Source organism: Malurus melanocephalus, unplaced genomic scaffold (assembly GCF_030028575.1).
Source record: "Malurus melanocephalus ecotype Western Australia unplaced genomic scaffold, MMel_1.1 scaffold_86, whole genome shotgun sequence".
NCBI lineage: Eukaryota > Metazoa > Chordata > Aves > Passeriformes > Maluridae > Malurus > Malurus melanocephalus.
This window is the reverse complement of record NW_026623318.1, coordinates 1036618-1050253: the sequence shown is the minus strand read 5'-3', so window position 1 is coordinate 1050253 and position 13636 is coordinate 1036618. Positions and strand designations below refer to the sequence as shown.

Sequence of the window (13636 nt, the reverse complement as noted above, 5' to 3'; positions counted from 1 at the left end):
STGAATGACCCCGAACTGCATGGTGGCTCAGCCAGGTTGGCACATGGCACTGGGAAAGAGAAGCCCAGCTTGGGAAGATGGGAGAGTTTTCCCAGAAACAACAACTACGGACCTGGAAGGAAAAGCCACCGGTGTTCCTTGCTGGGAACTGGCACCACAAGGATGGCAGCTCCTAACGAGGCCTCAAGCSGGGCACAAAGGGATAAATTGGCACCAGGCTGGAGGAGAAAAGCGCCAAGTCCTGCTGCACATCACTGCCCAGGCCATGACTCAGCCCTGGCACTGCCACCCTGGGTGGGGAGCATGTGAGGTCTCATTGGGGAATAAACAACAAAGCCAGGCTGGACGGGTCTGCCTGTGGGAGATGCTCGGAGCAACCCTCTGGTGGCACTGGCACAGTACTGCCAGCAGCGCTTCTTCCACATGGGACATCCCTCATTCAGGTGGGACATCCCTCATTTCAGGTGAGACATCCCTCATTTGGGTGGGRCACTCCTCATTTGGGTGGGAYACCCCTCATTTGGGTGGGACACCCCTCCTTGTAAATCCCTGAGTACACCAGGGATACAGCAATGGGTACCAGCAGGGTACCAAGGCTACTCCCTTCACCACAAGGAAATGCCATTTTTCGGCAAGTGAAGGTCTTGGCAGGCTTATTTTGGGTCAGCCCCAGACTGAATTTGGGTTCAATAAAATCTTCTCAATCAGGGGGTGCAGGCYGAGTACCCTGAGCTGCACAATACAATCCTCGTCACCCACAACATTCCCTCACCTCCAGGAGCCCAGGCTGAGCCTGGCCCAGGTAAAATGCTGCGTTGTCTCTCTAATTATTTCCTCCTTTCAGGTTTTGTTTTATCTGTTGATGGGAAAATGAGCACTTTTGTGTTTGGAAAGTTTTGTACCTCTGTGGAGGCAGCAGAAATCCCACCAGATGTGCTGACCTCTTGTGTTTTGGTTTAGGTTAAAACAAGCCTGCTCCTTCTGGTGTTGCTGGAAATCAYCAGGATTACTTCAGTACAATTTCACCATTCAGTCCTCTTGTTTCCCTCAGTTTTAGCAGGGAYAGATTATTTCTCCTGGCAGGTAAAATTCCACCCAAGGCTGTCACTCCCCAAAGGAAGCCAGAGGTGCGAAGTTACAAAATGGCAATTTCCTTTCTTATTTCCAATGCTTTTGGGAAGGAGTAGGACAACAAAACCACTACTTAAGGCAGGAATTTGGGGCTGTTTTCCTTCATACTCCCACTTATGGCAAGGGCTCAGACCCCAAAATCCACCCCTCAGASACCAGAGACATCAACCTGCACCTCAGGAAATTTGGTTTTCCCTAACCTGTTTCTCAAGTGCTGAAAWGGTCTGAAACCACTCCTTTGGAAGAAAACAACATTGTTACAGATGAAAACTTCATGTGAGAGGGTTCCAAAGCAGCAAGTATCAAGGCAGGTACTCTTAAAGGCTGTGGTGACCGTGGGGACAAGGGGAAGGGGAGCCGCAGTCATGGTGGACCCATCCACTAAGGAAGCACAACCAGAAATTTCAAACCTTCTCCTACTGAGCACCATGAAAACGGAGAAAAATTAAATTTAAATGTGATCAAACTGAAAATGGAGCTGTGGTTGTGATTTCAAACCAGTGGGAAAGTGCAGTTCCAACCCGGGGTGCACCTTTGTGCTTACACAGAGAGAGGAAGGTTTCAACAAGCACTGCAGAGCACAGGGAGGAGGAGCAGGACGGAGCCACCCTTTGGCTTCTTCTACAGCCCAGTCCAAGGAGGTAAAGCAAGAGCTCTGTAAAATGCTGCAGATTTTAGAAGTGTAATGGCAGGTAGAAAAGGACACTGGTCTCGTGTCAGTGGCAGCCCCAGTGTTAGGAGACAGTCTAGGCTTCTAGGAGGAGAAAATAGAAGAGAGGAGAAGAAGGAGGAGAGGGAAAGGGGATGGGGAAGGGGGCAAGAAAGCGCAAGTTATTAGTAAACATCACCATCGAGGCAGCACTGCACAACAAGCAACACTTCATTCGTGCAGCCAGGAGATTTGCCAGAAGCCAGGTTACAGACACACACACACTGCAGCTCTGCTCTCACCAGTGTCCGAAAATCTGTCACCAGGCAGGCTTAGAGCCAYGTGCCTGTGACAGGCACAGGAGAGCAGCACCTCAGGATGCTGCTCACAAGCACAATTTGCACAGAAATCAAGTATTTCTGTCACCCAAGCATGAGGGACAGAATTCYCAGCAGGCTGGCTGGAGGGAGAGCCCAGCTAGGGGAAGTATGAACATCCAGAGGGGGGGACACTTCCCTTCTCACCTGCCAGCCAGAATGTGAACAGCATCCTGGGCAAGAGGCATCCAGATCAAACCATGTGATCATCTTTGATGGATTGCTTTGCAGAAATTTGGTTGGACTTTATTTTTAAGTATGTAATTCCTTGGAACTCTAGGCAAATATCCTGCAATGAGGAGTTGCAAATTGAAAATTACACGTGTATTGTTTCTTTTAAACCTGCTGGTGCTTGCACTAAGCCCTCCCTGACCTTTTCCTGGTGCAGCTGAGCAGGAAGCTGCCTCCCTCAGCATCTCCCCCCATCAGCAATCACAGCCCATCCCTGTTCCCTTGCTAGCCGTGCATCCCCGAGAACGCTGCTGCAGYCGCTCCATTTATCCTTATAAGGAAGAACAGGATTAACTCAGCCTTCCAGGGGATGTGCTGAGCACCCACAGCCAGAGCTCCCACTCCGAGGCTCTCAAATTCCCCAAAACAAACCCACAGGGCCAGGCAGCACCGCTCACGTCGGGCTCAGCGCTGCCAAGAACGGAGCCCTTGCAGGAGCTGCCCGTGTCTCCCTGCCCAAAATCCTGGACTAAACACAACCCCATAGCAGTGCTCAAAACACAGCTCTGCCAGAATAAAAATAATTCAGCACTTGATGGAGGGTTTGCCCCCGAGCTGGAGGAGGTTTGGGTCCCTGCCATGTGCTGCATTAAGGGTGTTTGGAAGCGGGCATGGCTGCCAAGGAGAGCGARGACTTCGGTGCTGCCTCGTCCAGAGCTCTGCAGACACGCCCTACATGGCTGCAGATAATGTTGCATGTAATAAAACAAGATCAAGTCATCACCTTGTTTCATCTGATGAGTGAAGAAAACCATCCGGCAGCGCTTCCTGTGCTCCAGCCCGGAGAGATCCACATTCAGATTTGCAAATGGCTGAACTACCCCTCCTTCCTTGGAGTCTGTTTCAGAGGCAACTTAAACCCAACTCTGCTTTTTAAAGCTCTCTCGTCTAACACTGTTTTTTGTAGCAAAAAGCTGAGCATCACCTTCCTCAGTCCCCTCCCGCCTGCTCCATTTCTCTGCACTGGGCTCACACTGCACATCCCTAAGAACCATTTCAGCTTTCAGACACGGGGAATGGATCCTGCTGCAAACAAATCAGACAAACCTGGATGTGGTTCAGAGCCAGGGATCCAGGCTTTAGGCAGCACCACCCATGAAAAGTGGAACCAGGCACTGCTCAAGGCCATACCCTGGCCAGGTGCTCCCACAGACCCCTCCAGTGCCGGATGGAAATGCTGCATCYCTCCCTCCTCTCCCACGGAGAACCGGGAATATTGCAAGTATTCCACAAAGAAGGGGGTAGGGGAAAGAGGCCATGAAGGAATTGTGTCACATAAATCTTCTGTTATTCTGGCAAACCTAATTAACTTGATGGCCACAACTCCTCATCCTGACACGCTGCTCTGCCACTTTGATGTCGCTTTTAGACAGATTTGAACAAGAGAAAAAAATCCAACTCTACCCCAMAAAGAGGGAACATATTAATAAATTAAAAAGCTCCAGACACATAAAAGTATCTTTGATCAAAGTTGTTAACATTTAGTGTGAAGAGTTAAACCTCCACAAAGCAAGAGTGAAGCAAATAATAAAGAATTTTTTAAACACAAGTCAGAAGTTCAATACAAAAATCCTGATGCCTTTAATTATTCAGACCATAAATCTGATTTTGTTTCTATCTCTTTTAGTTATAATTATTAAAAAAGAGGGAGGAAATATCCTTAGGAAAGTTCAGAAGTGTTCTTAATTTCATTTTATACTAAATTATAAAAGATGCACCACTGCCTTTCTACTGGATTTCCAACAACAAATGAAGTATAAAGATCAATTTTTCTATTCCCATCCTCACTAAGGACATGAAACTCACTCRCACTCTAAATCAAACTCTGAAATCCTACACAGAATTATAGCAAAGAGGTGCTTAAATTCATCCCCATCTTCCAAATRTTTGTTATTTCCTGAATTGCCTTTCTCCTATGGATCAGGAGGGATGATAATGCTGGGAGCATCCAGACAATCTGAGCAATGGTCTGGAGCTGGAGATCATCCCAMGGGAGAGCAAATGAACCATTCTCACCCATGCCAGGGTGACAACTGGCTCTGGAATAGTTCATCCTCAAGAAAAGAGAGGTCCCACAGTCCAAGTGCTCATGACAGAAGGGGACAGACGGGTTGGAATTTGGTAGGAACCCCCATTCCCAGTCAGCAAGCCTCAAGGGAAGGGTAAGGAAGGGAAGCAGTGTTTACATTAACTGTGACTAAGAGAAGACCAACCTCACACTTGATTGGAAAGATCAATTTTTTTCCAGGTTCTGCACAAGTMTGAACTATTGATCCAGTTACATCACAAGCTTCTGGCTGTCAGAACTATGCTGATGTTATGGAAAAAGGTTCCAAAGGTTCGGTGTCACCTGTGCCACTGCTGGAGGAGGTGTGGGGACATGGCCATGGAAGGGGAGGGCGGGAAGGAAGGACACAGCGGGGTCATGGCAGTGACTAAAATCTGCTCCAAGGGATGGGGAGTGTGGGAAAACACCACTGTGGGTCTGAGGGAACGGGGGAAGGCACAGGACAGGGGACAGTTCACCTGTGGATGTCATGACTCCCTGCCAAGCCATTTTTATCAGCTGCCTTCCTAGAGCTGACCATGGGTAAAGAACAGGACATCTTGAGAACAAGCTTTGATCCAAAGATCACTTCAACACCAAAGAAAATAAAGCTCTACTGTGTTGCCAATTCTTTGAAAAGCTGATTAAATCCCAACCCGAGCCCTGGGAGACCTCCAAAGCAGCAGCATTTGGYCCCGGTGCAGCTCTGCTGCCCAGCAATCCCCAGGAAGGGCTGTGCTCCCTGGACACGCAGGACGTACCTGTGCGATGATCCTGCAGCCCGTGGTCACCGTTCTCTACCACCATCGGCCCAGCAGCTGARCAATCTGCAAGAAAGCACAGCAAGGTTAAACCACGTGGAATTCATCTTAATCATGGAATCACAGAATCACTGAGGCTGGAAAAGAGCTCCAAGATCAAGTCYAGCCTGTGACTGATCCCTACCTTGTCACCCAGGTGATGATCCCAAAACTAACAAAAGAAACGGTCGATTTCAGCCTTGAGAGCACACTCAGAGAATCCCAGGATCACTGAGGCTGGAAAAGCTCTCCCAGTCCATCCAGTTCCAGCTGTGCCCAGTCCCCACCTTGTCCCCAGCCAAGAGCTGTGAGTGCCACATCCAGGCCTTCCTTGGACACCTCCAGGGATGGGCACTCCAAACCTCCCTGGGCAGCCCCTGCCAAGGCCTGATCACCCTTTCCATGGGGAAATTCCTGCTGAAACACAACCCACTGCTAAAAAAGGGACCAGGAGAGATTTAGAGGAGGAGGTCAGGGTAGAAGATCACCAATTCCAAAAAACAGCACAGAAAATCCTTACCACAAAGAGGTTTAGTCCATCTTGTTCTGGCATCGTCAGAYAAAATTTTAGCCAGCACCACGATTACACACTGAATTTGGAAAACCTGGCAGCAGTGGACAAGGGGAACAGTTTGAAGCTGAAGGAGGGTCCATTTAGATTAGATAAACGGAAGAAGATTTTTACAATGAGGGTGGGCAGGCCCTGGCACAGGGTGCCCAGAGAAGCTGTGGCTGCCCCTGGATCCCTGGAGGTGTCCAAGGCCAGGCTGGACACTGGGGCTTGGAGCACCCTGGGATAGTGGGAGGTGTCCCTGCCATGGAAAGGGTGGCAGTGGGTGGCCTTTAAGGTTCTTCCAGCCCTAACCATCCTCATATTCTGTGACTTTATGACCCCAAGCAGTTTTAGTGAAGCAGAACGAGCAGCACCAGCTCCGAGAGCAGCTCCTCCCGGGCCCTCAGTTCTGCTGATGGTAAGGAAATGCTCGTTTTATAAATAATAAAAGTCTCTCCCGAAGAGACACACACTCAGTCACCTGCAGCCACTGCTGTCCCTTCCTGAGGCCATTTTATAACAGAGCAACATTCCCAGTGACCCTCAGACACGGCGCTGCGGGGCTGAATCCAGCCCTCAGTCAAGGAAAAGGAAAACTCTTTCCAGCTACATCAGTGGCTCATGCTGGTGTTTGACAAAAATTCCACATGAACTTGCCAGCTTATAGAAAAACACACACCTACATCCTCCTGGAGGAGCTGGAAATCTTACAGGGATGCCTGGACCTGTTCCTCAGAAGCTCCACACACCAGCTCCTGCTGCCAGGCTTTACAGGGCTGCTGTCTGCTGTAACAGCAGAAYGGTCTGAAGCAGTAACTGGGAGAGGCCCTGGCTGTCCCTGGGCTTTCTGAGCAGGTCAGGCACAGGAAAAACGGGATCACAGGGGGGTTTATACAACACTGAGTCACAGCTRCCAACAGGGACATGAGGAATACCAGGGTCTTGCAATGGGACCCCTGAAGAATTCCWTGGAGGAGCTGCACAGGTGACACTGAGGGAACTCAGCCCAGGGCCAGCAGATGCCCATTTCCCTAAGTCCTACAGAATCATGGAATCTCCTGAGTGGGAAKGAACCCACAAGGATCATCCAAGTCCAGCTCCTGGCCCTGCAGAGGACMGCCCCASATTCCCTCCACAATCACATTCTGCTTTCCTTGCTTTCCAAGCTGCTCCTTACATCTGGCACAGGTGGTGGAGCTTCTGGGATCTTTCCTAGACTGGCCCTGGTGTTCTGGACATCAGCTGGAATTTCTCCATGGAAAGGGTGGTCAGGCACTGGCAGGGGTTACCCAGGGAGGTTTGGAGTGTCCATCCCTGGAGGAGGTGTCCAGGGAATTTCTGGTCGTGGCACTCAGTGGGATGGGGCTCAGGGTGCACTTGGTGCTCCTGGAGGGCTTTTCCATCCTCAGTGACTCTGATGCCACCACCATCACTGATGATTCAACCAGGACTCAACATGACCAYAGCGTGGCTGAACACCTCCACAGTGGGTTCCCAAAGGAGCAGAAGGATCAGAAATGTCATGGCTCTCCTCAGACCCTTCCTAGGAAGGACAGAGAGCAGGTAAAATGGCTCCCTTTACAGTTTTAGCYTTTTGGGMAGACAAGCTTCCAGAAAAATCAGGTCAAATCACACCAACTCCAGTCAGCACGAGTGACTGTTATTTTTAAGTCTCTGAAGGTCAGTGCCTTTGTAACAAATCAATCTGAGTTTGGTTTGCTGCAGTCCCGGTGTGAGAGCCCCCAGCAACCTGCACAGGGCCAGGGCTCCTCCCCTCATATCCCAAATTGCATAAACACAAAACCATGTCAAGATGTTGTAACTACCTAATCCTCATCAGAATCACAAGATAGTATTTGCATCTGGCTCGTGGATCAAAGGATTGTTTTTATATAAACAAATTTAAGGCAGCATTCGCTAAACCGATAATCTGGAGCAAATGGGCAGTGCCAACATAACCCCTAATCCCAGCGGGAGCGGGAGCGGGACAGGGCACAGGGACACCAGCACAGCCCCAGCACGGCCCCAGCACAGCCCCTGCAGCCCAGTCCAGAGTGGGGCTGGCACACCTGAGGGCAGCAAGGGCCTGGGCAGCCCAGCTGAGGTGGGGATGGACAGAAGTCCTGGTGCAGGGGGTACCAACCTGTCCCACACCAAGCATCCCACGCTGTCAAACACTGACACTGCAGAGGAAAAYGTGAACAAAACGCTGAGGGACAGAGGCTAAACCAGCTGGGGACTCTCACTGCCACCTGGGACAATGAGAGGTGTCCCTGCTCCTGGCAGGCRTGGCACTCAATGGGATTTAAGGTTCCTTCCCACCCAAACAATTCTGGGATTCTGTGATGTAACAAGAGTGGGGCAGGAATGGGACTGGACAGACTTTGAGAGGGAAAAGGTTTAATGTACCATCTGAGACAAAAATGCAAATATCATCATCTGCTGATTTATCTTGGATCCCTCTGCAACTCTGGGGCGTGGGGAACGTTGTCCATCTCCACTTCCATGTGTACACAATGTCTGAATTCCCTTTCACTAAAGCAAATCCTGCTCCAAACAGGCACTTACTGCTCATGTGGAAAGGGAGGGAAAAGCAAAAGGAACAGTGGTTTAAAAGGAACCGTGGTTTGGCCAGGGCTTTGAGCTGTRGAGCTGCAAGGAGGGCGGGCGGCAGCACCGGCAGAGCCATCTCGTGGTGACACCTCCGGTCCCCGAGCCGGCGCTGACCCCATCACTGATCCCATCACACCAACCCCATCCTCCCGGCCCCGCAGGCTCTGAGTCCTGCTGGGTTTAACCCCAGCAGGAATGAGGCACCTCGGAGCCACCCGCTGCTGCTCTGGCCCCATGGGGAGTGGGGAAAAACCCATCAATGGCTCAAGGACTGCTTAATAAATGAAATAAAATAAAATAAAATAAAATAAAATAACAGAATTATAACAAGGAAAGAAGAGAGAGGATTTGGTTTGCCTGGAGAAAAGGAGGCTCAGGGGGGACCTTGTGGCTCTGCACAACTCCCTGACAGGAGGGGGCAGCCGGGGGGATTGAGCTCTGCTCCCAGGGAACAGGGACAGGAGAGGGAATGGCCTCAGGTTGTGTCAGGGCAGGGGCAGGGTGGATATTGGGAATGTTCCTTCATAGAAAGGGCTGTCCAGCCATGGCACAGCTGCCCAGGGTAGGGGTGGTTTCCCACCCCGGAAGGGATTTAACTGTGCATGTGACACTTGGGGACATGGGGCAGTGCTGGCCTTGGCACTGCTGGGGATGGTTGGACTCAATGAACTCTGAGGGCTTTTCCAACTTCAACAGTTCTGTGATTCCATTTATAAAACCCAAGAGACACCAGTGATGCCCAGCCCCCTGGGTCACCAGGTCCTGACCGATGTCCAGCCCATTCCCAGCAGTGACTGGCAGCTCCCAGCCAACTCCCCCCAGTTTATATTGGGCACGGCGTTCTGTGCTGCGGGATATCCCTSTGGCCAGGTGGGATCAGCTCTCCTGGCCATGCCTACACCTTCCTGACACCTGCTCCCTGTCAGAGCCTCAGAAATCAGAGTCCTTGATCCAGATCAGGTAGGGCCTAGAAGAACCCAACCACGTCGGTGTAACCAACAGAATTCTCACACTGAAATCCAAACACRGCACTGTCCCAACCACGAGCATGAAAATTAACTCTATCCCACCCCATMTCAGGACAATTCCCTAAAAAAAAACTGTATCCAGGAGTCTGTGAACAGGGGCAAGAATGCAAAACACAGGACTGACCACGAGGCCACGCCCATCAGCACAGACTTGCTCTTGGTCACAATTCTTCCCCAAGAACCATCGCTGCAGAGGCAGAGATGGTCCTCACTTCACCTGAAACATTCCCTAGCTCTGCTGCAAACCAYTAAACCCCAGTGGTTTCCTTTCCCTTGGAATGTGCTCCCCAGCCCAAATCCCTTCCCTCCACCCCTGCCCATCACAGGAGCACCTTTATGAAACCGCTGCTGCAGCCTTCAGGACTTTCCCTGGAAGCTCCAGAGTATCCTGAGAGCCTTGGAATTGCTGAGGAATGGCAGATGCAAGCAGGCAGCACCCACCCCAAGCGATCCCTGGGTGTTATGTAAGGCCCACAAGGTCACCAGAGGATTATCCCAGAATTTACCAAATTGCGATGTCCAGCCAGGTGCGAGGAAGAGTAAACCCCTTTCTCCCTGGTATTTTCTAAGTTAGCTGTTATTAAAGCTTTATTCTAGGACAGATTTGTAGGTGACCAAATGACTGCTCATCACATGTCCCTCCTCTTCTCTGCCCCTCCGTACTCGCCCAGCTCCATGGTGGGGCCCAGCACAACGTTAGACTCACCTAATCTGGCTCCTGAGTTTAGGAAAAAAGTGAAAGAAAGCCCTGGAGCAGAGCTGGACCAGCTAAAGCCTGACAGGATGGAGGATTAAACCTCTTCTGACTGGGGAAAGGCAATCTCAGGAGCACAGACCGTGATGTCAGAATGCATTTGTGCCTTTTAACATAAATAAATGAACAAGTGGAGGCTGCAAAGCCTGAGCTCTGCAGGCTGCTCCTCTTCCTCAGGAAAACCAAGCTGTTTGGAGCCAGGAACATGGAACTCCTGCTGCTGTTCCCCAAAAYCTTGGTGTTACACTCAAAAATGGAATTCCAACATCAAGACCCCCTTAGAACCCTGTCATCTTACCCAGGGCTCATTTATTCTAGAGCCTCAATAAACACAGCACRTTCAGCTTTACTGTCTTTTTTAAGAGTTAAAAACAATAAATAAATCTCCTGGAAGAAACAGCTYAGCACTTCAGGGAAAAACAGCTAAGAGAAATGAAGATATTCCAGCATGAAATCCTAAGCCTGTTCTGTGGTGAACTGACCCAGTACAAGGTGGGAGAGCTCAACAACCCCATTCAGGGCCACTTCTCCATTTCTTCAYACAGGGTCTCGCCTGCAGCTTGCCAAGGATTTAGATAATGCTCCTGACTGCTCTCCAGCTCTCCCAAAAAAGGGAAAAAACAATCCCCAAAGCAAGAACAAGAAACTGCATCCCCCCTTGCCACGTAGGAGGGAACAAGTTCTGTTCAGGCAGCCCAGTGATGGGGTGTGCAGAGAGGGGAGAGGAGGGGGCTTGAAAAGCCAAGAGATCCCAGAACCCCTGAACTACTGAGGCTGGAAAAGCCCTCCCAGCCCGCTGAGTCTGAWGCCCACCCTGTCCCCAGCCCAGAGCTCTGAGTGCCACATCCAGGCTTTCCTGGGACCGCTCCAGGGATGAGCATTCCAAAACTCCCTGAGCAGGCCCTGCCAGTGTTTCACAAYCCTTCCCAGGAAGGAATTCCTCCTGAAATTCTACTTCTTCCCCCCCCTCAACATTTCTGCCCAAGGTCTGCACACAGGACCCAGCAGTTCCCTCACAGGGAGTTTTAATGACTGGGCAAACCCAAAAGGCCTCGTTACCCCCACTCCGAGATCCTCAGGGTATGTGAAATAAGGAACTGGGATAGCAATGTCCAAGGATACGTGGCTGRGAGGAAGGACACAACTAAGGGACTCGTATTTTAAACCAATATTGTGTCATTTTAGCTCTGAGAAATCCTGGTGCTGAGATGGTTTAGGATCTGCAGCTTCTGCAATGAAGGAAGCAGAAATATCCTCAAAATCAACTTTAAAATATCTTCAAATCATAACCACAAGGTGTTAACAAGTCCTCACGCTTCTCTGTTTCAGCCACTTCTGCAATGCTAAAATAGAAATCACCTATAATAAAATAAATAATACACATTTGAACTGACCAAAATTCCATGTTTTTTAAGAATCTCTTTGTCCATTCCCATCATTTCACTCATTTAATTGTGTCAGCATGGAAAAGTCAAATTTACATTTTCTGTATTAAAAGGCACCTGATGGACTTCTAAACAAAGCAAATGAATGCCTTAAACAGATCAGAATTCCCCATTCTGTGGTCCTGGATGTTCTACTTATTCTGAGGAATCACATCCCACCTTCCCCAATGCTGATGAGCAGCAGGATTAAGGCAAAAAAAAMCAAAAAACTTTCATTTTAAGGAGTCACCAGGTTACCAAAGACTTTCCACTTCTGCACAGCACAGATCAAGGCCACAAAATAAAATCATGGAGGCCCTCCTGGTCCCCGGTGACAATTTCCACCGGGCCAGGGAGGGAACAGCACACAGGCAAAGGGAAAAATAATTTAAGTTGCTCACCAGGAAAGAAACCTATTGGACGACCCCCAAATCTTACTCCTTTCCCTTTCACTCCTACAGGGAAGCATCTGCTTCAAACTCACCTTTTCCTAAGGATTTTTTTGATAAAGCTTTTAACACTAATAAATGGGTGAGATTCCACCTCAAATTCCTGRGGCAGCTCTGGAATCTCCAGGTCCAGGACAGACCTGGAGGGGATGGAGCATGTCCAGGGAAGAGAATGGAGCCGGGGAAGGGTCTGGAGCACCAGGAGCAGCTGAGGGAGCTGGGAAAGGGGCTCAGCCTGAAGAAAAGGAGGCTCCGGGGGGACCTTGTGGCTCTGCACAACTCCCTGACAGGAGGGGGCAGCCGGGGGGGTCGGGCTCTGCTCGCAGGGAACAGGGACAGGAGGAGAAGCTGTCCCTGACTCAGGCTGGGCCAGAAGAGGCTCAGGTTGGATACTGGGAATACTACTCATGGAAAGGGCTGTCCAGTCCCAGCACAGCTGCCCAGGGAGGTGCTGGAGTCCCCATCCCTGGAGGGGTTTAAAAGCTGTGTGGATGTGGCACTTGGGGACATGGCTCAGTGGTGGCTTTGGCAGTGGCTGGGGGAACTGCTGGACCTGATGATCCCAAAGATCTTTTCCAACCTTAATGATTCCATTATTCTAAATATCAGCTGGGCTGGGAAGTGTTCCTAACCAGCAGAGGCAGCGGCACATTTTGTATCCATGCACATGACCAGCACTTACATGCAGCAAGAAATCCAAGCAAATAAAGCCCTGGATCAGAGAGATGGGATTTAACTGTTAAACATTTGGGAATGAAGCTTCCAAACAGATGATGAAGATTGCCATCTGCCAGCCTCTCCAGCAACAGCCCATAATCCACCTTTACTCCTTGGATTTTCCATCCCCTGGAGTGGTGGCAACTTGCACAGCTCTGAGATTCTGTGACACTGTCTTTGTGGAGTGTGGTGGCCACAAAATTCGGTCAGTGCTTTCTTTGAGAGCCCCAAAACCCCCCAACCCCAAAACATGAATGTAAAGCCCAGCCTCTCCTGTGGCCCCGCAAGGATTGGTTATTTCACAGGCCGAAGGACTGAAGGGCAGAAAGCAACAAACAGCATTTGATCTCCCTCTTGGCTTTGGAAACAAACAGTTCAGAGTGAGGCCAGCGCAGGAGGAAGCCCYATCTCAGCAGCCCCATCGAGCACAGGTGCTCCCTGATGTCCAGGGCCGGTTCCTGGCCCAGTGCTCGGACACTTACGCTCCACRGGAATCCCATCCGTGTGCCCTTTGCCTTTGGGCTCCTGGCTCCCGGGCTTGGCGTCGTCCTCGTCATCCAGCAGTGGCACATAGTCTGTTTTGTCTACCGTCTCTCCAACCACGTCATCGAATTTCTCCGCCTCCAGCGTGGCAATGAAGTCCCTTTTCACCTCCTCCTCGATGTCGTGGGGCGGCTCCGTGAGAGCATCGGCCAGGCTGAGGTTGTGCTCCAGGTCAGCCATGCCTGAGCGCCTCTGCACCTGCAGCCACGAGGGCAGGAAGACAAAGACACATTTCAGGGGACATCTCTGAGCTTCACTCGCTTTRGTGCTGAACACTGCGTGTCCCCTGGGCCTTCACACCACGAGAAACCTTTGGTTAG

At 50.5% G+C, this 13636-nt stretch overlaps 1 protein-coding gene across 9 annotated transcripts in view; it reads right to left on the bottom strand.

Annotated features, from left to right (window-relative positions):
• The window catches only part of MAP4 (microtubule associated protein 4), a 113831-nt gene that overhangs the window by 82400 nt on the left and 17795 nt on the right, over positions 1 to 13636 (bottom strand). For 8 of the 9 annotated variants that reach the window (XM_057367847.1, XM_057367848.1, XM_057367851.1 and 5 more), the window contains exon 1: positions 5197 to 5256. In XM_057367847.1, coding sequence (XP_057223830.1) covers positions 5197 to 5242 — 46 coding nt within the window. In that variant the 5' untranslated portion in view covers positions 5243 to 5256. Of the gene's footprint in view, positions 1 to 5196; positions 5263 to 13255; positions 13515 to 13636 lie in introns of those variants that run through there. The other variant, XM_057367857.1, reaches the window with a different exon arrangement.